Below are 26,975 nucleotides of genomic sequence, written 5' to 3' on the forward strand. Positions count from 1 at the left end.
AAGGAAGTGCCAGTGAAAGACAAAACCTTGACTGTTTAAGACCCCTACAAAGGGAGGACACTATTAGGAGGTTGAAACGACACTAATCTGACTCAAGGTGAATTATCTTTTAAGCAGGCAAACTGGTTGTGGGGAATCAAGATCTGAACAGTAAAACTTCAAGTTAATTCACCTTCATTCAATCCACAGTAGTCCTCAGAGGACTTTGGGGAAAAGGCGGTGTAGAAACAGCAGTAATAAAAGAAGGTAGAATCAGCAGGGGCAGCTAGGACCACTTTTGGAAATAAAGAGGAAAATGGGAAATCTACATGGTCTGGGGAAAAGGCATAGAGTATTCCTGTCCCAACTTCTCTCTTCTAGATCCTTAGACCAACTGCTGTTGGGCATTCCCACTTGGATATCCTATTGGGAGCTCAAGCTGAAAATGTCCAAATTAGTTCATCACGTGTATCCCACAGAACAGTCATTGTTCTTATCTTTCCTTTCTCTCTGAAGGACAGTATCATTTTTTGAGCCAGCTGGGTTTTGAACTTGTGTCCTCTGCTTCTTGCCCTCCCTCATTTCTCACGTTCAATCTGTTCTCAGTCCTTTGGGTCCACTTCTCCACCAGCCCCCCACACCTGTCCCCATTCCCCCACTGCCATGGTTCCAACTTCCTGCCTGGCCTCCCACTGTCCAGCCTCAGTCATTGTCAATCTTCCACAAGCCCACACATCCCACCTTGTCCCAGAACCCTTTCGATATCCTTTTAACATCTACCAAATTAAACACCACCCTCTCAACTTAGGGCCAGTCTTATCTCACCAGAGATCTCTCAGACCCCAGCAACGCCTCATGCATTCCTGCCTGCTCTCCAGCCCAGCTACCTGGAATGCCCTCTCCCCATATCTCCCAACTATTATCTCCTGCATAAAGCTCTTCCAGATCCCCTTCTAGCTGGCCTGGATCGCTCTGTCCACTAAAGTGTGTAAAGGATTACAGCACTTTACACAGTACTTGTCTTAGTCTCACTATTGGTAGGCAAGTTCCTTAGAGGCAAAGGTTAAAGTCCACATTTTTCACTCAAGTGAAACATCTGGCATAGAGCTTTGCACATAGTAGGCCCTCAATAAACATTTTCTCAATGGAAAAAGGTAGTGTGCATGCTCTACAAAATAACAAGATATTTATAATACTTTCCATTCCCATCACTGCCCTGGTTGCTAGGAACACCTTGGGGTTAAGATTTGCAAACAACTGCTCATTTTCCTTGATTAAGACTTCTTATTGTTTTCTCCTTTTTTTTTTTTTTTTGAAGGGATTATTTATTTGTTTGTTTGTTTATTTATGGCTGTATTGGGTCTTCGTTGCTGCATGCACGCTCTCTCTAGTTGAGGTGAGCGGGGGCTACTCTTGGTTGCGGTGCGCGGGTTTCTCATTGCAGTGGCTTCTCGTTGTGGAGCACAGGCTCTAAGCACACAGGCTTCAGTACTTGTGGCACGCGGGCTCAGTAGTTGTGACTCATGGGCTCTAGAGCACAGGCTCAGTAGTTGTGGCACAGGGGCTTAGTTGCTCCATGGCATGTGGGATCTTCCCGAACCAGGGCTTGAACCTGGGCCCCTGCACTGGCAGGCAGATTCTTATCACATCGTTTTCTTCCTATACTGTCACTTAAATATTTAGTAAGTGGCTGTGCATCATTATACTTAAAATTTTGTTAGAAAATAGCTCCAAACCACCTCTAAAAGTTTTCAGCTTGAAAAAGAGAGAGAGAAAAAGAGAGAGGGAGAGAGAGAGAGAGAGAGAGAGAGGTAGATAGACACATATCCCAGCAGGAATTCATAAAGAAAATAGCTAGGAGAGACTTTCAAGATGGCGGAGGAATAAGACGTGGCAATCACCTTCCTCCCAACAAATACGTCAGAAATACATCTACACGTGGAACAACTCCTACAGAACACCTACTAAATGCTGGCAGAAGACGTCAGACTTCCCAAAGGCAAGAAACTCCCCACATACCTGGCCGTGTGGCTGACAGGGTCTTGGTGCTCTGGCGGGGTGTCAGGCCTGTACCTCTGAGGTGGGAGAGCCGAGTTCAGGACACTGGTCTACAGGAGACCTCCCAGCTCCACATAATATCAAATGGCAAAAGCTCTCCCAGAGATCTCCATCTCAATGCTGAGACCCAGCTCCACTCAACGACCAGCAAACTACAGTAATAGACACCCTATGCCAAACAACTAGCAAGACAGGAACACAACCCCACCCATTAGCAGAGAGGCTGCCTAAAATCATAATAAGATCACACACACCCCAAAACACACCACTGGACGCGGTCCTGCCCACCAGAAAGACAAGATCCAGCCTCATCCACCAGAACACAGGCACCAGTCCCCTCCACCAGGAAGCCGACACAACCCACTGAACAAACCTTACCCACTGGGGGCAGGCACCAAAAACAGTAGGAACTACGAACCTGCAGCCTGAAAAAAGGAGACCCCAAGCACAGTAAATTAAGCAAAATGAGAAGACAGAGAAACACACAGCAGATGAAGGAGCAAGGTAAAAACCCACCAGACCTAACAAATGAAGAGGAAATAGGCAGTCTACCTGAAAAAGAATTCAGAGTAATGATAGTAAAGATGATCCAAAATCTTGGAAATAGAATGGAGAAAATACAAGAAACATTTAACAAGGACCAAGAAGAACTAATGAGCAAACAAACAGTGATGAACAACACAGTAAGTGAAATGAAAAATTCTCTAGAAGGAATCAATAACAGAATAACTGAGGCAGAAGAACGGATAAGTGACCTGGAAAATAAAATAGTGGAAATAACGACCACAGAGCAGAATAAAGAAAAGAGAATGAAAAGAATTGAGGACAGTCTCAGAGACCTCTGGGACAACATTAAATGCACCAACATTCGAATTATAGGGGTCCCAGAAGAGGAAGAGAAGAAGAAAGGGACTGAGAAAATATTTGAAGAGATTATAGTTGAAAACTTCCCTAACATGGGAAAGGAAATAGTATATCAAGTCCAGGAAGCGCAGAGAGTCCAATACAGTATAAACCCAAGGAGAAACATGCCAAAACACATATTAATCAAACTATCAAAAATCACCTACAAAGAAAAAATATTAAAAGCAGCAAGGGAAAAACAACAAATAAAATACAAGGGAACCCCCATAAGGTTAACAGCTGATCTTTCAGCAGAAACTCTGCAAGCCAGAAGGGAGTGGCAGGACATATTTAAAGTGATGAAAGGGAAAAACCTACAACCAAGATTACTCTACCCAGCAAGGATCTCATTCAGATTCAACAGAGAAATCAAAAGCTTTACAGACAAGCAAAAGCTAAGAGAATTCAGCACCACCAAACCAGCTTTACAACAAACGCTAAAGAAACTTCTCTAGGCAGGAAACACAAGAGAAGGAAAAGACCTACAATAACAAACCCAAAACAATTAAGAAAATGGTAATAGGAATGTACATATCGATAACTACCTTAAATGTAAATGGATTAAATGTCCCAACCAAAAGACACAGACTGGCTGAATGGATACAAAAACAAGACCCATATATGTGCTGTCTACAAGAGACCCACTTCAGACCTAGGGACACATACAGACTGAAAGTGAAGGGATGGAAAAAGATATTGCATGCAAATGGAAATCAAAAGAAAGCTGGAGTAGCAATTCTTGTATCAGACAAAATAGAGTTAAAAATAAAGACTATTACAAGAGACTAAGAAGGACACTACATAATGATCAAGGTATCAATCCAAGAAGAAGATAGAACAATTGTAAATATTTATGCACCCAACATAGGAACACCTCAATACATAAGGCAAATGCTAACAGCCATAAAAGGGGAAAGCGACAGTAACACAATCATAGTAGGGGCCTTTAACACCCCACTTTCACCAATGGACAGATCATCCAAAATGAAAATAGATAAGGAAACACAAGCATTAAATGATACATTAAACAAGATGGATTTAATTGCTATTTATAGGACATTCCAACCAAAAACAACAGAATACACTTTCTTCTCAATTGCTCATGGAACATTCTCCAGGATAGATCATATCTTGGGTCACAAATCAAGCCTTGGTAAATTTGGGAAAATTGAAATCGTATCAAGTATCTTTTCGGACCACAACGCTATGAGACTAGGTATCAACTGCAGGAAAAAATCTGTAAAAATAACAAACACATGGAGGCTAAACAATACACTACTAAATAACCAAGAGATCACTGAAGAAATCAGAGAAAATAAAAAAATACCCAGAAACAAATGACAATGAAAACACGACGACCCAAAACCTATGGGATGCAGCAAAAACAGTTCTCAGAGGGAAGTTTATAGTAATACAATCCTACCTCAAGAAACAAGAAACATCTCAAATAAACAACCTAACCTTATACCTAAAGCAATTAGAGAAAGAAGAACAAAAAAGCCCCAAAGTTAGCAGAAGGAAAGAAATCATAAAGATCAGATCAGAAATAAATGAAAAAGAAATGAAGGAAACAATAGCAAAGATCAATAAAATTAAAAGATGGTTCTTTGAGAAGAAAAACAAAATTTATAAACTATTAGCCAGACTCATCAAGAAAAAAAGGGAGAACACTCAAATCAACAGAATTAGAAATGAAAAAGGAGAAGTAACAACTGACACTGCAGAAATACAAAGGATCATGAAAGATTACTACAAGCAGCTCTATGCCAATAAAATGGACAACGTGGAAGAAATGGACAAATTCTTAGAAAAGCACAACCTTCTGAGGCTGAACAAGGAATAAACAGAATAAACAAGCACTGAAATTGAGACTGTGTTTAAAAATCTTCCAACAAACAAAAGCCCAGGACCAGATGGCTTCACAGGAGAATTCTATCAAACATTTAGAGAAGAGCTAACACCTATCCTTCTCAAACTCTTTCAAAATATAGAACAGAGAGGAACACTCTCAAACTCATTCTATGAGGCCATCATCACTCTGATACCAAAACCAGACAAAGATGTCACAAAGAAAGAAAGCTACAGGCCAATATCACTGATGAACATAGATGCAAAAATCCTCAACAAAATACTAGCAAACAGAATCCAACAGCATATTAAAAGGATCATACACCATGATCAAGTGGGGTTTATCCCAGGAATACAAGGATTCTTCAATATATGAAAATCAATCAACATGATACACCATATTAACAAATTAAAGGAGAAAAACCATATGATCATCTCAAGAGATGCAGAGAAAGCTTTTGACAAAATTCAACATCCATTTATGATAGAAACCCTCCAGAAAGTAGGCACAGAGGGAATTTACCTGAATATAGTAAAGGCCATATATGACAAATCCACAGCCAACATCGTTCTCAATGGTGAAAAACTGATACCATTCCCTCTAAGATCAGGAACAAGACAAGGCTGTCCACTCTCACCGTTATTATTCAACATAGTTTTGGAAGTTTTAGCCACAGCAATCAGAGAAGAAAAATAAATAAAAGGAATCCAAATTGGAAAAGAAGTAAAGCTGTCACTGTTTGCAGATGACATGATACTATACATAGAGAATCCTAACGATGCTACCAGAAAAGCACTAGAGCTAATCAATGAATGTGGTAAAGTAGCAGGAGACAAAATTAATGCACAGAAATCTCTTGCATTCCTATACACTAATGATGAAAAATCTGAAAGAGAAATTAAGGGAACACTCCCATTTACCACTGCAACAAAAAGAATAAAATATCCAGGAATAAACCTACCTAAGGAGACAAAAGGCTTGAATGCAAAAAATTATAAGACACTGATGAAAGAAATTAAAGATGATACAAACAGACGGAGAGATATACCATGTTCTTGGATTGGAAGAATCAATATCGTGAAAATGACTATACTACCCAAAGCAATCTACAGATTCAATGCAATCCCTATCAAACTACCACTGGCATTTTTCACAGAACTAGAACAAAAAATGTCACAATTTGTATGGAAACACAAAAGACCCCGAATAGCCAAAGCAAGCTTGAGAAAGGAAAACAGAGCTGGAGGAATCAGGCTCCTTGACTTCAGACTATACTAAAAAGCTACAGTAATCAAAACAGTATGGTACTGGCACAAAAACAGAAATATAGATCAATGGAACAGGATAGAAAGCCCAGAGATAAACCCACGCACATATGGTCACCTTATCTTTGATAAGGGATGCAAGAATATACAATAGTGAAAAGACAGCCTCTTCAACAAGTGGTGCTGGGAAAACTGGACAGCTACATGTAAAAGAATGAAATTAGAACACTCCCTAACACCACACCCAAAAATAAACTCAAAATGGATTAAAGACCTAAATGTAAGGCCAGACACTACAAAACTCTTAGAGCAAAACACAGGCAGAATACTCTATGACATAAATCACAGCAAGATCCTTTTTGACCCACCTCCTAAAGAAATGGAAATAAAAACAAAAATAAACAAATAGGACCTAATGAAACTTAAAACCTTTTGCACAGCAAAGGAAACCATAAATAAGATGAAAAGACAACCCTCAGAATGGGAGAAAATATTTGCAACTGAAGCAACTGACAAAGGATTAATCTCCAACATTTACAAGCAGCTCATGCACCTGAATATCAAAAAAACAAACAACCCAATCCCAAAATGGGCAGAAGACCTAAATAGACATTTCTCCAAAGATATCCAGATTGCCAACAAACACATGAAGAGATGCTCAACATCACTAATCATTAGAGAAATGCAAATCAAATCTACAATAAGGTATCACCTCACACCAGTCAGAATGGCCATCATCAAAATATCTACAAACAATAAATGCTGGAGAGGGTGCGGAGAAAAGGGAACCCTCTTGCACTGTTGGTGGGAATGTAACTTGATACAGCCCCTATGGAGAACAGTATGGAGGTTCCTTAAAAAACTAAAAATAGGGCTTCCCTGGTGGCGCAGTGGTTGAGAGTCCGCCTGCCGATGCAGGGGATGTGTGGCTCGTTCCCCGGTCTGGGAAGATCCTACATGCCGCAGAGCGGCTGGGCCCGTGAGCCATGGCCCCTGAGCCTGCGCGTCCGGAGCCTGTGCTCCGCAACGGGAGAGGCCACGGCAGTGAGAGGCCTGCGTACCGCAAAAAAAAAAAAAAAAAAAAAAAAAAAAACTAAAAATAGAACTACCATAGGACCCCGCAATGTCACTACTGGGCATATACCCTGAGAAAACCATAATTCAAAAAGAGTCATGTACCACAATGTTCATTGCAGTTCTGTTTACAATAGCCGGGACATGGAAGCAACCTAAGTGTCCATTGACAGATGAATGGATAAAGAAGATGTGGCACCTATATACAATGGAATATTACTCAGCCGTAAAATGAAATGAAATTGAGTTATCTGTAGTGAGGTGGATGGACCTAGAGTCTGTCATACAGAGTGAAGTAAGTCAGAAAGAGAAAAACAAATACCGTATGCTAACGCATATATATGGAATCTAAAAAAAAAAAAAAAAGGTTCTGAGGAGCCTAGGGGCAGGACAGGAATAAAGACGCAGACGTAGAGAATGGACTTGAGGACACAGGGAGTGGGAAGGGTAAGCTAGGACAAAGTGAGAGAGTGGCATGGACATATATACACTACCAAATGTAAAATAGCTAGCTAGTAGAATGCAGCTGCACAGCACAAGGAGGTCAGCTCGGTGCTTTGTGACCACCTAGAGGGGTGGGATAGGGAGGGTGGGAGGGAGACACAAGAGGGAGGGGATATGGGGATATATGTATACGTATAGCTGATTCACTTTGTTATACAGCAGAAACTAACACACCATTGTAAAGCAATTATACTCCAATAAAGATGTTAAAAAAAAAGGAAAACAGTTAGGAGATAGTCCTGAAATTTTAGACTTACAGGTGCCAACTGGCATCCTTTATAGACTTTCTTTTTTTCCAAAGAGATAAAATATCAATATGTAAAGATGATGATATAATTTGTAATTAATTTTATTCCTATGCTAATTGTAAGAAGGCACTGAACTAAGAAGACTAAGTTTTTGTCCCATATTCCCTTTGAAAATTCTAATGCATCTCAGTAGAATATTCGGCTGCAATTGAATTTCAAAGGTAATACATAGGTATGACATTCATCGTACTGTAAAGCAGAAGAAATCTTAGTATTTGTGTAGAAGAGTTAGAAAAAGTCAAGAAAAGCCAACCTGCAACATTCATGCCTTGTTTGGTGCTCCAAGCATTAGAAGTCATAAACTCTCCATATTCTTTCCCAGCTTAAGAAAAGACAGTTAAAAAATAGAGAAATACAGTCATTGGAACTGTCACAAGAAAGATGTATTGGTCTCAATGGTAAAATCTCCCTTGGAAAATTTAAGCTTCACTTGACCCAGTGGGTCCTTGGGCTAGTTTCAGGAGACAGAGTAGGAAGGAGAGTGGGGGCAGTCATAAGCTTCTGACTCATTACGCTGAAGCTCCAGAGAGCTGATTAGCCAATTATTAACTAAAAATGGGATATGGCTCCATCCCTGAAATTCTGAAGGCAAAACAAGGAGCAGAATGGAAATACTGATGCCAGTGAAATTGCTCGTAGAATCTGGTCCATCGCCTAAGAAAATCAGCCAAGTAGCCCTTAGTGCTTTTGTAACTGCTACCAATGGCCATGCCAGCATGTCAGGGAGATTCTCTTTCTAACGTGTTTAAGAGGGCGTTTGGGGAAGTAATCTTTAGTATAAGCTATTTTAGTTGTTTAGTTAGTCAAACTTTATCTAAGGCTAGAGTATAACCCTCACTCTACTCTCACATTGCAGAGATCAGAGCTAGTACAAACTCTTCCAGCAGATTCTATGTTTTCCCTGCACAGCGTTGGAATTTATGATCTCTGGAGGGAAAGCATCATATCTGATGACAGAATTTTTCCTTGCCCGGTTACCTCTAGCAAGATTGGAGTAAGGGTTATAATATTCCAGCTTGGGCAGACCCCTTTTCTGCCCCCTCTTGCTGGTTATCTAGACATAATGCTCTTTCCTTCAGGTGAATCCCACCCTTAACATGTTGCAAGGTGACAAGGAGCTACCCCTTGAAGGTCTCCCTGTGGTGGGGTGATGGGCAGGTAGGGGTCAGTGATGGAGGTTGGCGGGAGTGGGGAGGGTCCCGGGCGAGAAAGCCCACACGGCTTTGGAGAAACAATCATTCCGTCATCATTCTCACTGAAGGACAGCTGGGTTTATCTTTTGTCTGGCAAATAAAGAGCAGAGAAATCGTGTTGGCACTACAAAATCGAGCACAGATCAGAACACGCAGCAATCTACGAAAATACTTTTAGAAATGAAAATGGCTTTGTCGTAACTTCAAAAGTTTAACAACCTCCATTTAGAGAAAGAGGACCACGCATAAAAGATGTTAGATGGTAAACACCTGCTCTTCAGGAACACAAATGTCTCAGTGGACTAGGAATTTCTCTAAGTAGCGTTTTGGAAGAGAAGCCTCTTAATAAACAGAACAGTGCTAGAACCTAAAACCAAACCAAAACAAAAGGTTTTGTTTTAATCTCTCCCCTGTTCTGGTTCAAATCGACTTGGACTTGTCTGCATGCCAGAATGATTTAAGAAAGATAGTTCTTCAAATTAATCTATTCTAATCAACCTCATCAGAGTCTCGGGTGTCTTTTACCAAAAAAGAAATATTAATGAAATACTTTAAAAACTGCAGGCTAGTGTTTATTAAGTCTTCATAATATGTAGAAAGAGCACCTAATGGGTAAATATTTACCAAGGGAACTCCCCCTGCCTTTCAGTTCTCTTAAGCGTACGTCCGTGTAACACAGTATTTTTTAAATCATCTATATTTCTCTTCCTAGTTAAATCAGGCCTAATGCACACATGAACAACCATATGGTTAGAAATAACTTTTTCAGACAAAGATTGAAGTGTATGCAAAATAACACATCCTTAGGGTTTTGTTTTGTTTTGTTTTGTTTCTTCTTTTTCCCTCTAAATCTGAGAGTTTAGAATCATTTTATCAGGCTGTGTGGCAACTGAGTTCACGACGACATCTCCAGCCCTGGTCTGTGAGGGCATCCAGAGCAGGGGAAAAGCCTTCCTCCCTGGACCCCCAAACTAACCCAGGGCCGGGCACATAGAAGACTTGCAGTCATGTTTGTTGAATAACTGTCTCCGTCCTTGGCTGACTCTCATCGTTAACCACGTTTCAACGTCAAGCACTGATTTTGTTTGAATTGAACCTCAAATACGATATATCTCTGTGAGGAAAAAAAAAAACCTTTTTACTTGCACACTACAAATACAGTGTTGTTTTTGCAGCACAAATGCACTTCTGCTGAAATACTGCTTTGCTAAAGTCTTGGCGAAGACACGATGGATGACCTCAGAAATGGGTGCGGGGACGTGCTGAGTGGGAGAGACCACCATTAATACACACAGCACCGCACACCTGCTTTATGAGTCGGTTTATCATCCTCCAAAAAGCTGACTAGGACTGGGAGTCGAGATAAAGAAAAACTATTTAAGAGTTTGGCTAAAAAAAAAAAAAAAATCTGTGGCTTTCTGTTACCTGGTGTGCTGTGTAGCCTAATAACATTTAGCAATTCTGAAATGTACCGGTTCAATCAAGGATTGCTAAAGAGATCAATCAGTTCTCACTAGAAAGCACAGCTAAAAGTAACAGGATGCACAGAAGAAAGCCATGTTTTCCACCAACATTAAACAGCAACAAAGGCCCTAAAACAGAAAAGAGAACTGAGTGAACTATAAAATTTTACAAAAGCAATCGCTCAACAGCACATAACTGCAAACTCTAGGAGCAATAATGTATCTTTCTCTACAAAATAAATTACTGAAAGGGGTCATGTGATTCTTAGCAGGCAGGGAGATGCACTTTCCCAAGGAAAGTTCATCATTAAATATATTATTTAAGACTGGATCATCTTCAGGCTATTTTTAATCCTATCATTTTGTTGCCAAAATTAGCTATAAGCAGCTGAAACTCAGCCACTAGAAAACTGATGTTTTTTCATGTATTTTGTACACTGGCCTGAGAAGAGTATTGCTTTCCAGTTAATCAAACGTTTGGGTGGATGTGGACTATGTACAGAAAAGAGAAACTGCTTGCTGACCAACTAATAAAAAGGAAGCCAACCTCTACTGGATGTGGAGAAGTAAGTTCCTGTCTTCCTAAACCACAAAGACCAAATGACAAACACACAAAAGAAGTCGCACCACCATGTCATCAACAGAATGAATCCAATATCCACGTTACGGCATGTCATTCTTGCAGCTGTCAAACATCTCACTCTCTCCTAAGACATGAAGCGAAATGTTGTCACATTTCTCAGTTCAGAGGGCGCGATCAATGTTCATTCACCATCAACTTCCCCCAATCTCAACCCTCTGCTTGCAAGAGCCCCTTGGTCATGAAGCGGTCTCAGGGCCCCTAAACTCATTTACAGAATTTGAACTGTGTTACAAGGGGATCAAATAATACCAAACGGAGCTATTAAAAGAGCTAAATTTCCTGTCTTTAACTGGAGTAGAAAAGCTATCTTACTTTCATGGGGTCTGTAATGCCAACACAAATTGTATAGCTACCACGCAAAACATTCTTGAGAGGATGGAGCTTATAACAATTTCTCTCCTGTCTCTCTTGCATTCCAGTCTATTTCTTCCAAGGGTCAGATCACTCTAGCGGACACATGGGAAATATTCAGCATCCTAGGTAATATTATGGACCCACGGGGCCACTGGAAAGGTACACTGTAGCATCCATCCCAGATTGCCGTTTTTCCTAAAAGGCGTCCACGAGAATCGATGGTCGGTGAGGGCAGCCAGCATCTCTAACTCTCACGTGCACACAAACACCTGTAGACGTGCGAACCACAGATTCTGACTCAGAAGCTCTGGGGCGGGACCTGAGACTCTGCATCTCTAAGAAGCTCCCAGGTGACGCCCAGGCTGCTGGTCCCTGAGCCACACTTGGAGTGGCAGGGTCTCAGACATCTAGACCTGCCTCCCTCTGGAAGCCTTATTCAGACTTAGGAATAAAGCCATACTCCACTCCACCGCCAACTCTTCTTTAGTCTTTATATAATTTGTAGACTTCTAGGACCATCTCTCAGACACCTATCATCCAAGGCCCTGCTTTCTCCAAGTTATGGAACATGGAATGCAAACTGTGTTTCCTCGGCCTCAGAAGTAGCAGCAGCAAAGAAAAAAAATGTGACTTAGAATCTAAAGCCCCCGTAAGAATAGATTCAGTAGATGAGCTGATCCACCAAGCCCTGTAAACAGTACAAGTACAACATTGTCCAACGTTAAAAGAATGTGCTAGCTCTCTTCTGAAATTTTACCATCCTTACTGAGTCCTTTACACTGCAAGACGCAACATATTATTAGAGATGCAACACTGATTGATGCAGATTTGGAGGAAAATCTGTCTGTATGCCAAGTGCTCAAAATGAAAATGTAGGTTCATGATGCACCTTTGAAAGGAGAAGTGCGTCAGGCTCTCGAGTACTACCACTTTTATGATTCCAAAGTGGACACTTATGATTGCATTTCCTGATATATACTTTTTTTTTTTGTGCCAAAGTCCTCTGCTTTCCTAGTCATCCATCTATAGGTTGTCCTGAAAGCTACACATTTTACCATCAGCTATTTGTGCTTCTATATGATTTATTTTTACTATAAGAGGTTTTGTCCAAAAAAAGTTTATCATGTTCTACGGTACGTCATTGTGGTTTGGCATCATAAAATGTAGCCTCCACATTTATCAACCTCAGATACCTGTTGACCACAAAGATAGGCTCTACTGAGAAAACTCTATTTGGAAAGGAGGAAAAGGTGAGCCTTCACTTAAAAAGAAAATTCAACTCTATGAGATGTTAATATACCACAACTCGACAATAAAGATCAAGATTATATCTTAATTTCTATCATAAACATATGTCTCCATTTCCCATCTTTTTACTAAATTACTTGACACATGACAGTTACCACCATGGATTTCTTTCAACTAGAAAGAAAATTTTTTAAATTATTTTCACAAAAATATGTAATAGTCAAACTGTTATATTAGTTCTACTTTGGTCTTAAAATGATCCTTTGGGCGTCTGGAAGTCCCTACCTCTTTGGTTATGGTGGTTAAAAATAAAACCACCTACTTAACCAAACATTTAACAAAACTATTCTTTACACACTTCACTGAATTCTTCAAGAATTACTAAAGATCTGATAATATGAGATCTCGAAAAACAAACAATTCACAAAAAGCATTTAAATTTTAGAGATTAAACGGGGATGTTTTACTTTTAAACACTGAACAGTGGCATCAATATTTTGTCAACTTTGGTCAAGTGGGATCAGATGTTCATGTCAGTCATCTACTTTTCTTGGGCTTTTCTCTTTTTGGCCCCTTACCATTAGCACACTTTGTAAACTGTAGTAAATAAAGTATGTAACGTGCTTCTTGAAATCGAATACACCTGTAGTGACTTCTAAGCTTTTTGCTCCTGTTAGGTCCTATAAAATAATAACATTAGTAATTCTCCCTGGAGACTGTGAAAGGAAGCACGAATTGTATCCTTTTTCAAAGACAGCTCTTCAGATTAAAAGACAAGAATTAATTCCTCTTGCACTTTTTCACAAATTAATCACTTCAGATATAAAGTGTAGATGTCAATTACACTTCTTCAGTCTTAGGATCTGTACCCCTCCCCCAAAGAACCACACACACAAAAAGAACTTTATGGCGACATGATAGAGGCTCTATCTAGCACAACAGGACCAGAAAAAAAACAGTTCACAGATGTTCTTCAAAAATACAGGCATCAATCACTTCAACTAAAGCCAGAGCATGAGAATCCACAGCTACGAATCAATTCTTCTACACTTTATATAGATACTCTAGATGCAAGTTTTGCCAGCAGAGGGGACCACCAAATCACGCGGATTCTAGGTGGTGAAAAGTAGAAGATACTAAAATTCCAGTGAACCTCAAAATCGCACACAAGTTATAGAAATAGAACACAAGGTACGCAGCCAACGCAAATTCTGTCACAGCTCACCTCTTTACAAACATCCAGGTGTTCCAGGGAAAGGGGCTACACTGGTTTTCCTCTTTGGGTAGATCTTACCAAGTGAGTCAGAAAAGGCATGCCCTTGGTCCCCTGGGGGAGTCTGCTCTTCCAACTGGATGGTTCTCAAATTTTAGTACAAAGAAGAAACCCCCAGGGGAGCTTATTTCTGATGCGGATTGCCAGGGCCCAGCCTGGCATCTAGTTTATGAGTTGTCCCTGAAATGTCCCATTTCAACAGGCTACTCAGGCCAGGTACCGTGATGAGGGGGATCCTTGGACCCCCAGTTTGAGAAACCCTGAAGGGATGCCATTTACCCCAAGATCCTACTGAACAGCAAAGGCTGGATCTTTGAACCTCAATGTCTGGCAAGCAAGGGAAACAATTTTGCCGGGAAGCAATGATCACAGTTGGGTTGGCAGGGAGACCTCTGTACAGGGAAAGAGGGAGGGAGGCCACAACCCTGATATTATTTCATTGGCTCATCGGTCTCCCTTGGCCCAGTAGCCCACCCAGACTCCAACCTCCGCATCACAGACCCGAGAGGTCCAGCCCAGACTCACATTCAATCAGACATGCACCTACCCAGCCTCCGTTATCCTGGATCCAGGTGTGCAGGTGTCGGTTCAGGTACTCAGTCATCCACAGGGCGATGTTGTCCACCAGGGGGGACATCTCCCGGTTGACGCTCTCCACACACATGACCCCACCGAACTCAAAGAAGGCCACGATCCTCCCCCAGTTCACTCCATCCCTGAAGAGCTCCTCCACCACCGTGGCAAAGCGTCCCCTCGCGGTGAAGGGCGTCAGGTGCAGCTGGCTGGACATCTCGGCGAAGTCGCGGCGGTAGCGACGAGAAAAATCATCACCGGCCTGGCGCAGGGTCAGGTGGACCACAGGTGGCACGGGGCTGAGCGCAGGCCCCCCGGCGGGGGCGGCGGGAGCGGTCTGGGGCGGCGGCGGGGAGGTCCTGGATGGCGCTGGGGTGCTCCCAGGCTGGGAGGAGAAGATGCCCGGCGCGGGGGCGGCCCCCGGGGACGTGGCGCCCGCGACTCCGGCATCCCACTCGTAGCCCCTCTGCGACAGCTTATAGTGGATGTACTTCATCACTATCTCCCGGTTATCATACCCTGTTCTCCCAGCGTGCGCCATCCTTCCCCCACGGAAAAGCAGCCGGGTACCAACAGCACCTCTCGCCCCCGCTTCCCGCCCCACGGCCCCGCACGAGAGAAGAATAGTTATAATCCAGCTATTTTATTGGATGTGCTTTGCATTCTTGGATGAGGGGGTGTCTTCAGTCATGCGGAACACTTGATTCTGGTGTTTCCCTCTTGGCATGAGATGCAGGAAATTTTTATTTAAATTCCTTTCGGATCTTTATTTCATGAGGCACATTATTAATTATTGTTAATATCAGTCTACTTCCTCCGTGATGCTGAAAGGTTAAAAAAACTAATCAGTCAAAATCAGGTGCATTTCCCTTTATACAGTGGGTGAAAGCAGGGCACACACACTACAAGTTACACACCTGAAAATAATATAATAAACTGCCTGGAAATTAAACTTACTCAAATGCACTTAAAGTTAAAATCTCAACTGTTTCCACTGAAAGTTACATGAAACCCATTTCCTGTGCAAAGAACTTACTTGTATTTTTTCAGGACAGCATGATCCTCTGTCAAGTTTCCTTTTCTGTGAAAACAAATGCATAAGGCAAAGATTCCATCAATCTTCAGAACTCTCCAGTGATAGCTGCTGTGAAACTTCCAAATGAATCAGGAGTTGGGGGCGGAGGGTGTAAAAATTAGGAGAATTTCCAGTTTGATTCCCAGACTTCTTCACAGAAATGTCAATCCGTAGGAATCCCAACCGGAGATCTCAAGAGCACGAGCAAAGAAAGGCAGCGGCGGCGGCAGATGAATTACAATTTTCAGTCCAGTATTTGCAGAAGTCCTGTGATTTTCCCCCTCTCGGCAATTTACACGCGCACACACACGCGCGAGCACAGACATGGATCTCTGTCCGCGGGACCGCTTCACGCCTCCACAGGAGAGAGACAGGGACCGGGGGCCGGTGGACGAGCAGGGGACGGGGGCAGGAATCCTCCTCTGATTAAACTCCGAACAGCGAATGCATTTTCCGAAAAGCTGCTTGATAAATGAAGGCTGGACGCGCCCGGCCCGCCGGTGCCGAGCGCGAGAAGCCCGCGCTGTGTGTGGTGCGGCGAGGGCTGGGGAGAAGGACGTGGTGGGGGAGGGCTTTATTTTTTCCCTCTTTTCCTAAAAAGGATGACTGCTACGAAGTTCTCCCCCCTGGACCCCCTCTTCCGCTGCACCCCACCGGCGCACCCCGCCTCCGGGCTGCGCACCCTTTCTCCTCCTCCTGTCCTGCGCGGCGGCGCTGGCGGCGCCCGCCTCCCCCGCGCTCCCGCCGCGCACCCGCTCCGGGCGATGACGGCCGCGCCGGCGGGGAGGGCCCGGCGCCCGGCACCTTCGCTGGCGGCTGCGGCGGCGGCGGCGGCTCGGCGGGGAAACCGAGAGCGACGGGCGGGAGCGCGGCGGGCGGGGGCGGGGGCGGGCGCGAGGAGGAAGGGGGCGGGCGCGGCGCGGGGGGGCCTGGCCTCTTCATTCTCCTCTCGAACCGACTGGTTTCCTGTTCGTACGTCACACGGTTCATTCAAAAAAAGAAGAAAGAAAGAGCCCTCCTCGGTGCCGCCCCGCCGCCCCCTCCGCCCCCTCCGCCCCGCTCCCCTTGCCGGGTTAAAGGAGCCGCGGCCGGCCCGGGAGTGGCGCGCCCCGCCGGGGACTCATGGCGCGCAGGCCCGCGGCCGGGGAGGGAGCGCCCGGGACGGCCCCCGCCCGCTGCGCCCGCCCGCTGGGCCCGGCCGGTGGGTGGCGCGGGCGGCGCAGGCCTCCCGCGCGGCCGCGGCGCGGTGGGTGTGCCAGGGGCCTCGTCGGGCCTGCGGCGGGCCCGGCGCGCGCTCGGAGTCTCCGGGGCCCGCGAGGGGCCGGGGGCGCCCGGGGAGCCGCACGCTGCCGGGGCCAGGAGCTGGGGGGGACGCCGACAAAAAAAGAGCTGGAAGAGCGCCGGGAATCGCTTCGACCCTTCCTAGCCGTGCGCGCGCGGGGTGTGTGTGTGTGTGTGTGTGTGTCCGCGTCCACACATCGTGTTACCAAGGACTTCGACCGTTTCTAGCCGTGCGCGCGCGCGGTGTGTGCGTGTGTGTGTGTGTGTGTGTGTGTGTGTGTCCACACATCGTGTTACCAGGGGCCTCAGCGCTGCCCTCCCATCAAGAGAGGCGACGCTGCACGTTCATCCGCGAGGGAAGCCCCAAGCATCGTGTTTACGTGCAAGCTGCTTCCTAGGTGTCCACGCACAACATACACTCCGGAGACACCATGCGTGACCGAGGCCACACAGAGCTCTCAGTGGCGCGGCCGAGGGCTTAGTGAGGGATACCAAGGCCTTTCGAGTGGTTAAGTAAATGCTTTTCCTCTGCTCCTAACAATTTCGGCACTGGGTGAGGGCTGGACGCCACTGGGGGCTACAGGGCAACTTTCAGGCCCGCAGACCCCCAGCCAGGGTGGGTGGGTTTCTAAAGGCCTCCGCGGTCGCCTAGCAGCCAATCTTAGATGTTCGCACCTTCTCGAGTTATCTATACATACACAAACCTATATATTACACATACATATGTACACATTTTTCATAAAAAATTCACCAGGATGAATAGCTCCCAGGAGAAAAGCACATAGGGCAAACAAGTTGCATGTGTTTATTTTTATCTCCAAGAGTCTGACAAATAAAGTGCCAGGAAAAAATTAGCACGGCGGCTCACCTAATAGGACTCAAGTACAAACATATAGGGACACTGGCCTGTTGAGGTCATAGAAACATGACAAGTGAGTACTGCCATGTGTACAAATATGTTCTCACACTATATTTTGTCTCTTTCCTAGTCTAAAATCAAAGCATTCATTCTGTGGCAAAATAAGCACGGCAAATTATTTTCATTTCTTCATTTTATCAAATACAATCGGCCAACATGCCAACCTCTTGCATATAGGAATGGGTGCCTGGTACAAATGTCTTATCCAGGCAAGAGGGAATGAAGGAAGGTGGTCCTTCTCGCCTTCCAACTGCTGTAACAAAGTCCCCTTTTATCCATGGCAGTGGCAGGGAGGTGTGCTGGCCTGGAGAGAGACACTGGGTATAGACTGACCTGGATATATGTTTTCACAGAATAGCAGAAGCCCGTGTTAATGCCACACATCATGGTTTAGGGATCTCCTCAGAACCTTGTCCTAACCCCCCAAAATTACTTAAGAGGAATTGAAAGCCTTAGTGCTTGAGACCTAGCATGTCAGTGAGGAAATGAGAGGCCAGAGCTGGAAAAAAGACTGTACTTCTGCAAAGAGGGAGACCAGAAGGAAACAGATATCCCATTCCCAGAAAAAGGAAAGCTGCCTTTTTTTCTCCTTTACTCCACAGAGCCTCACTTTACAGATTCCTCCACACTTAAGTGGCATCTTGACCATAACCAAACATTCTCCAGACAGGTCTGCATTATTCCTTGACTAAGGCCATATATTCCCTAGGAATGTTCTGGATACTCTTTCAATCAAAAGAGTGAAACTGTTCCTCCATTCAGATTGCATGCTTATTAGAGTCCACCCAAAATGTAAGGACAAGTATTCCTTGGAGGTGTGTGACTTAACTATTTGTCTGTGAGTATTGGTGAGCTAGCGGAGGGAGCACTGGTCTGAGTCAGGAGTCCTAGGTGCGAATCTAGAGACCTTCCGATAACCTTCAAAATGTAGGCACTGTGGGCTTTTCACTTCCCAAGACGTCTTCCACTTAGAGCCAATGGATGGTCCTTTTCGTGGTTTTGCCTGGCTGGCTTCTAGCAGTAGGGTGGCACCAGGAAGAGAAAAGAACAAGATGCAGGGAATGGAGATTGTACCAAGGGTCTGAAAGGCCTGTGTTTCCCTTCTTTATTCTCCAATCTGCCAAACAAAAAGCTTTTTATTGCCAGTTTTTGCCACCTACTGGTTGATGTTTAACAGTATCATTCAGAAGGTTCTCTTCATCCATCACCAATATAAATCTTCCCAAAGTTTATGAAATTCAAAAGGACATTATTCTAACCTGAACATAAATACTAATATTGAATATAGGTATATATCAAATCTTCCCAACTATTAAAATTTTTATTTAAAACAAGGATAGAAATACAGTGTTTACTGAGAGGGAACTGACAACTAATAGGTAAGATGAAAGAGTTAAAAATATAAAACATGACCCCAAACCATTTAGGCAAACTGACGTGAAAATAAATCCATCAACAAAATGAACTGAGTAGGGAGAGTAAAAACAAGCAGATAGCCTGCATAAAAGAAAAAGAAACTGCTTAAAAAATAACATCCCACAGGCCTAGATAAGCAATCCAAAACACTAATTTCCAATTTCAAGTATCTTCTACATTATTGTTTCCAACTTTATTGAGATATAATTGACATAAGTATCTTATATACTACAAACTCTTTCGTTAAATAGGGCCATATGCTTTAAGACAGTTTACACGTGTTGTTGGCAAACATTATAAAATAATGTTATTATTATAATACTAATTCCCTATTAGCATTAGTTACTAGTAATACTAACAGTAGTACTGTTCCTGACTCATTTCTGCTCCAGAGCCCCTCTTCTGTAAGTGTGATCGCATCCAAGTAATCCACTGTGTGCTCTCAAACCATCCTTGTCCTCATCAGGAAACTCTTTTACCAAATCTAAACCAACAAGCCTTGGTTTAACTGAAAAACCCACCTGGCTAATTTTTGGTGGGTCCTAAGCCTCAAAAAAATGTTTGGAATCATTAAGCAACAACTTTTTTTTTTTTTTTTTGCGATACACGGGCCTCTCACTGTTGTGGCCTTTCCCATTGCAGAGCACAGGCTCTGGACGCACAGGCTCAGCTGCCATGGCTCACGGGCCCAGCCGCTCCACGGCATGTGGGGATCTTCCCGGACCGGGAAACGAACCCGTGTCCCCTGTATCGGCAGGCGGACTCTCAACCACTGCACCACCAGGGAAGCCCCAAGCAACAACTTTTGAAACCAAGCAACGAAGTGCAGGGAAGTCATTCTGTTGCGCAAGTTTAACAGCCAGCAAATAACGTTTACGTGTGGTTTACAAAGGAAAGCACAATAAACTCAGTCGTGGCAATTTTTTCCATTCAAATTAATGACTTGGCATTTAAAGTGAATCAACTGAGATTAGGAACTTGTCTTATACGTTTCAAATGTTTACTGCTCTTGTTGGATTGACATGAATCACCATAGTATTGAGGGGAAACAGGCAAAGAATATACATTCTTATGTTCCATAACTAATGTTTATTCTCTTATACGCTTTAGCACAGAGCACAGTATCTCCCAGACATTAACTGTTGATGAACACATTTAGAAAAATCAAGGTTAACATGTTTGTTATCTAGAGCTGCAGTAACAAAGTACCACAAACTGGGTGGCTTAAAGCAGAAATTTATTCTCCCACAGTTCTGGAAGCTCAAAGTCCAAAATCAAGGTGTCAGTAGGGCCATGCTCCTCTGAAGGCTCTGGGGAGAAATCTTGCCTTACCTCTTTCTAGCTTTTGTTGGGGGCTGGCAATCTTTGGCTTGCAGCTGCTTCACTCCGATCTGTACCACCGTCCTCCTGTGGCATTCTCCCTGTGTGTCTGTTTTCTCCTATTTTTATGAGGTCACCAGTCACATTGGATTAAGACCCTAATAACCTCATCTTAACTTGGTTATATCTATGAAGACCCCATTCCCAAATAAGGTCACATCCACAGGTACTGGGGATTAGGACATCAACATCTTTTGAGGACACACAATTCAACCCTTAACAATATGTTTATCTTCTATCTTAATATGTTTTTTTCCAAAGTAATGAGAAATGTTTATTCCAAGGTGCAAGGGCTCAGCAACGCCTGAATTTCAAAGGGAACCATGATCTTTCTAAATCTTGCCATTTCATATTTCTGCTCAAAGCTCTTCAGAGGCCGAAATCTCAACTCCTGCGCATGGGATGATGTGGCCCAAGCCTACCCCCTGGACACCCACCCAATCCTTCCACTTTCCCTTCTTGTAGCCACATCACCTCTATGTGCTTTCTGGAATACGCCAAGATCTCACGTGTCTTTTGCCTTTGCACATCTGCTCATCTCCCTGAAAGGAACCCGACTTTCCTGTGGCAAATTCATACTCATTCCTCAAGGTTTACCTCAACAACTTTCTCCACTGTGAGATCATCCCCGACTATCCTGGGCAGTCCTAGGATTCCACTTATGCCATTAGAAGAGGTTTCGTATGCAGGCTAGGAGCTTCGAAGACAGAAAACTGGTGTGGATCCTGGCTTCATCGCTTTGCAGCCGCGACCCTAACCTAGTTACTACACCCGCTCTGTGCCTGTGCCCTCATTTATAACATTGGGATATAAAGGTACCACTGGTAGGGTTAGTGGATGATTTAAATGAGTAAAATGCAAAGCACTCACAACAGTGACTAGCACGGGTTACGTTTTCAAATGTTATGATACCTTAATCATAGCTATTGTTGGATCACCGTGTAATTTCTGACGTGTGTCTTTCTCCCTAGATTATAAACTATTTGAGGGCAGGGACCATATTTGCCTTTGTGCATTCCCAGCCTAGAATAGTGCCTGGCATTCAAATAATTGTGGCATAAAATTCAGAGGCCTGAAGAAAGGAATGGGGAGTGGTTCCCCTTCCTCTCGTAAGGCTTGTAAGAGCCTTCAGAGGGATGAAGGGGGGAGGGAAATAAGAAATGTAATTGCCACGAGGGAGGGACAGATTGTTTATGCAAAGTCATATCCCTGGCGCCTGGATACCGAGCTCGTCACAGGCACTCAATAAATACATGTTGAAGGAGGAAAAATGGGGTGTATAAAATCAGGAGTGGAACAGAGGTCAGGAAATGTTTCTCTTTTTAAACGTCCAAACATAAAAAATTATAGAAGTGATATCTACGCCATTTACATATATAAGTTGCTCAAATTTAAAGACAGGTTAAGTTTGCCAATCAAGACATCCAAAGCATCTCTTCTCAATGTGACCAAAATTTTTCTATTTAAGGACGGAGAAATAAATATTAAGGCGTGTCCTTTCCCGTATCTCTCTTCTATGCCCTTCAAGAGTCTAGGAGATATTTCATTGTTGGAATATGAAGGTTTAAAGTATGGGAAATCAATTTATTTGTGTATGAAACATAATTACTTAAGAAATTTTATTAAATTCCACATTTCTTACTCTTTGACTCATATATCCCACACTGGAGTCAAACAAACACTGAACACATTTGAAACGAGGGCCCAGAATACGAAATACTTACCGTGATCATATTACTTCCTAAAAAAGTGATATAAATCAAGCCTTGTCAAGTGTTTAAGATGCAAGGTTAGGATAACATTATGAAAGAGGTTTGTGTTTGTTTAAACATCTCTTTAAAAAAATGGACATTGCTAAAAAAGAAGTTTTTGAATCTGTAAAGCGTGTTCCCCATTTATTTCTTGTTGTGATTCAGAAATACAAGATATGAAAATCAGGTTACAATTCTGCCACAAAAGCTTCTAAAGTAGCAAACACAGGTTCTAATATATATCAAAATAGCCATAGGCACTCTTAACAGTTTAAAAATGTCTTTAGAGTTGTCATATCAAGCAAGTGTAAAATATAATAGCTATTACCTCCTCTTCAAAATACCAAATCTGCCATCACTGGTCTGAACTAAACAAGATTTAGTCCAGAATATGGAAGGTTATGGTTAGTAGGTATTTTTTCAAAGCTGAGTCACTAAGAAGATAAGGAAATGAGAAAGATTCAAAACATTTTATGTCAAAAAGTGTGAATCTTTTAAGTGTCCTCAAGTGAGTTAAGACACGTTTAAAGTGGAATATGATGTAATAAAATTAAATCTGTTGATGATACAATTCAGTAAGAAAAAAAATTATTATGGTATTGACTTCTAGAAAGACAAAGACATACAATTCTTTGCATCTAAGCAACTGTGATCAAAATGCTCTTGTCATCTAAATATTAGAAATGGTCTCTCAAATGTTTACTTCTAAGAATCAACAACATATGGCTTAACAGATCCAAATAGAGACATAATTAAACATATATGGGTTCGTATAAAGGGACCATCACTAACAGCATTTTTAGTTTCTTCTCCTTTCAGGTGTGAAAGTTAAATTTTAAAACATAAAGAACAACTCTCTTGACTTTGTTTTTGTAAAAATAAATGAGAATTGTTTCTACACCTTTTTCAATGATAGAGGGTCCTTGAACATATTTTGGAATTTCTAAGGCTGAGTAACGTTAAGCATTTTAAAATAAATATACTCACAAATACATTATAATAAAACAGTACACCCCAACCTAGCAGAGGCAGACACTTGGAACTGAAACTCACATAATAACCTATGTCTCACACAGAGAGAACCCACATTTCAACAGAATTATGATTGAACTTCTTCTGCCACAAGTAAGACATACCCACTCCTGGGTACAATAGAAAGTGTGGAATCAATGCAATCCTTAAAAAAAAGCCAGTAGTTTCCCTAACAATCTGACTCAGGCTTTCTCTTCTTCCCCTGAGCAAAAAGCAAGTCGGTATAAAAAAAGGTTGTACAAGAATTGAGCCAAAAAGGATAAAAAATAGAATTTGCCTTGTAATATTTTCATGGTTTGGATGAAGCCAGATCGTTATGTGATGCTGCTTAAGTGTCTACAATCCCTCATCCAAAGCCCTTCAGGTCAGATGTGTTTCAGAATTCATCATTTTTTTTTTTTTGCATTTAAAAAGGTAGTATGGGGCATATACTGGATATTACAAAACATCCCCACAGAGTCTGGGGCAATCCCTGTAAGTCAAACTCATTGGTATTTCTTCGGACAAAATTAATGAACAGCCCATGGAGTGGCATAAATAAAAACTATAATAATCTCAAGTCAGTTCAAGTCAGGTTTTGCTACCAAATGAATTATGGCACCAAATTTAGGGAGAAAAAAAGGAACACCTCAGTTTTCAAAGCTTTTTGGTTATAAGAATGTAGACCTTTGCCGTCTCTGACAAAGCAGCCCCATTCCCTGATACTATAACCTCCACAGATCTGCTCTCATGCCTGAGCTTCATTTGGGTTGGGGATATCTCCCCACCGTGGAACAGGGCATTGCAAATTTGTTAATGCAGTAGGTGACCTGGAGTCACAGTGTTCTCTCTGAGGATACCTTGAGAAATGTATATTGAAATAACTATTGTAAAATAGTTAATTTTATTAAATGAGGCATCACCTGGGACTAGATTTTAATATAGACCTTCAGTAGAAGGTGCCAACATTCGAGAAACATTTATGAGAAAAGAATAAAATTGAGAAGCACCCAGCTATTAATTTGTATCCATGAATTAGGAGAACACAGCCTTTACTCCCTTTCAGAGGCTGCCCGATATGACTCAACGTTGCAGATGATGGCTCTCTAAGGCTGAAAGATTCATGAAACCATTATGGGTTCAAACCACTCCCATAAACTGCAATGAAGTCATCCCAAGCACCTTATATATTAAATAATAATTTCTTCTGTCTTTGTCAGTGTTTGAAAATGTGCCATTCTCATGTCTTTTAAAAAGACACCATGGATTAAAGCCATTAGACATCCTACTTTGTAAAAATTAAGTCATTTTAAAGTCAAGAGTTCAAAAACTCAAAAGCAAAAAAGATTTGCAATAATTTTTAGGTCTTTAATCTTTTGTAGAATTGTATTGTTTTGTACTGTTACCGAAACAACCTTTTGTGTTGTTTTTTTTAAACAATAAAAAAAAGTTTCTTCCTTCAAAAGCAGTGGTCTTTCCTCCCCAAAAGGAACTGGAAGGTGGTAATGTATAAACTTACTGTGTATGCAGAGGGGAGGGGACACAGCGTTACAATGGAGGTGACTGCCCTCAAGTCAGAGGAACATATACAATGACAGAGCAAAGCAGGTGGCGGTGGCTAAAACTCAACAGAGGCACTTGCTGTGGAAATCCAACCAATGGACAACGGAGCCTGGCATCTCGAAACAAAACTCAGGGGACCAACGGGATTCCCAGGTCTCTACGGTGAGAGTGATGGCTGGGCTTTCTTAACATGTGGTACAGAGAGGATGTTCTCAGGGTCAGTGGGAGAGTCATAGGAAGAACAGGGTGATCATTTTATTTCAAAAACGAGTATCTTCAACATCGGTCTTGTCGTCCTACATGTTATTTCTTAATGAATAAAACTGAAACATGCTATCATCACCCTTTCTTAAAAGCTACATATATGCTACGAGGAGACAAAGGTCACGCTTTCTAATTTTTTCATTTGCTTTAATAAATTCATTAATTAATTTAAAAAGTCAAGTCAAAAAAAACTGGTCTTCTCTTTTTTTTTTTTACAAAAATATTATAGCAGTATAAGCAAAATTGGAAAGGAAGACATGGGAAGAATAAGACACTACAATGGCATGGGTGAGCTTCAGGTCATCATGGCTATTGAAGAAATTGTAAACTTTTAAGCTTCTAAGATTTGACTTCTCTTCAGAAAACATTTTAGGAGCCTGCCTTTCCCAGTGAATGAAAAATGAACAGTGCCCTAAGCATTTGAGTCTAAAGAAGACAAGAAAGCATTATTTTTTCCGACTGGAAAATATTTATCTCCTTTGTTCCACTGCATTGCCCTCTCCCATCCCCCTTGTAGTTTTATGGGATCAAAGAGAGAGAAGCCACGAGAGTCCACCAGCAACAGAGTAAGTGAGGGACGTTACTATGCACTCAGACACAGCGGCAATGTATAAAATGCATCTGGAATAAAATACACCAAGTTAAAAAGAAAAAAAAGAAAAAAGAAAAGAAAAAGGCCCCAGGAACCCATAAACTGCCTCTCATGAAAGGTTAAAAAAAAGTGCTTGGAAAGTACATTTCTGGACTTGATCTCTACCAGGGAAAAAAAAGAATAAATAGAAAAAATTTTCAGTGATCACTCTGGAATCCTGTCATTTACCCTGCTCACACGCTATGAATTCCCTTACCATCACTTCTCCGCCTCGGAGAATCAAGTGGTCTCCTGCTCCCAATTTGCATAGTATTAATAATATTCTCTGGAGTTGAACGTCTATCCCCCTGCTTGCAGCCAGGTTTCTGAAGAGCACTGGTCCAATCTCACAGATTCGAAAGCAAGACATGAATGTCTGCAGGCCAAAAACTGCGTCCCGTTTAGCAGCAAGCTGGTCAAATTATTTAGAAAGTCTTTTTCCAAGGGATAAGAATTAGGCAGTTTTGTCTGCAATTTCAGATTTCGCTCTCTGCATCATGCAGCGACGAACTATACTGTCGAAGCTTCCAAGGTAAAACAAAGCAATCGTACGGAAGAGGCCCATGGTGACTACCTGCAAGACAAAGAGACCTTTGAGCTCATGCAACAGGACGACACAATCATCCATGTCAAGGGATTTTAGGATATGTCTCTGATAAATAGTTTCTAAGACGCATCTTCCAATCTGCTCCAGGGATGAGTACGTATAATGAAAACTTTGTAAGTGCCAGCAGAACACGGAGAACAGAAGTTGTCTGCTCTGAGCCACTGGGCAGCACAGGGCCTGCCAGACAGGTAACGACAAAACATTTGTCCAGTTAACATATGCAAATTATACAAAGAACAAAATAGGGATTCTTAGTAGTCTTGGGGTTCTCTGAGCTAGGGTAGATCCAGCGCAGCACCTCAAGTATCCAAGCTACAATCAAGGCTTTTTGGTTTAAGGTTTATGTTCTGATCATAAAAGGCAGACCCTACACTCGGTGCTGAGAGCACT

General features: G+C 42.5%; 2 protein-coding genes across 3 annotated transcripts in view; both read right to left on the minus strand.

Moving 5' to 3' along the window:
• Positions 1-16,436, minus strand: part of BCL2 (BCL2 apoptosis regulator) — a 182,649-nt gene extending 166,213 nt beyond the window's left edge. The window contains exons 1-2 of one of the 2 annotated variants that reach the window (XM_030868121.2): positions 15,724-16,436; positions 14,662-15,511 (exon numbers count right to left, since the gene is read on the minus strand). In XM_030868121.2, the coding sequence (XP_030723981.1) occupies positions 14,662-15,228 (567 nt within the window). In that variant the 5' untranslated portion in view covers positions 15,229-15,511; positions 15,724-16,436. Of the gene's footprint in view, positions 1-14,639; positions 15,512-15,723 lie in introns of both variants that reach the window. The other variant, XM_060310727.1, reaches the window with a different exon arrangement.
• Positions 16,437-20,022: 3,586 nt separating this feature from the next.
• Positions 20,023-26,975, minus strand: part of KDSR (3-ketodihydrosphingosine reductase) — a 41,655-nt gene continuing 34,702 nt past the window's right edge. The window contains exon 10 of the mRNA XM_030868123.3: positions 20,023-26,552. Coding sequence (XP_030723983.1) covers positions 26,433-26,552 — 120 coding nt within the window. The 3' untranslated portion in view covers positions 20,023-26,432. The remainder of the gene's footprint in view (positions 26,553-26,975) is intronic.

Source organism: Globicephala melas, chromosome 13 (genome assembly GCF_963455315.2).
Source record: "Globicephala melas chromosome 13, mGloMel1.2, whole genome shotgun sequence".
Lineage (NCBI taxonomy): Eukaryota > Metazoa > Chordata > Mammalia > Artiodactyla > Delphinidae > Globicephala > Globicephala melas.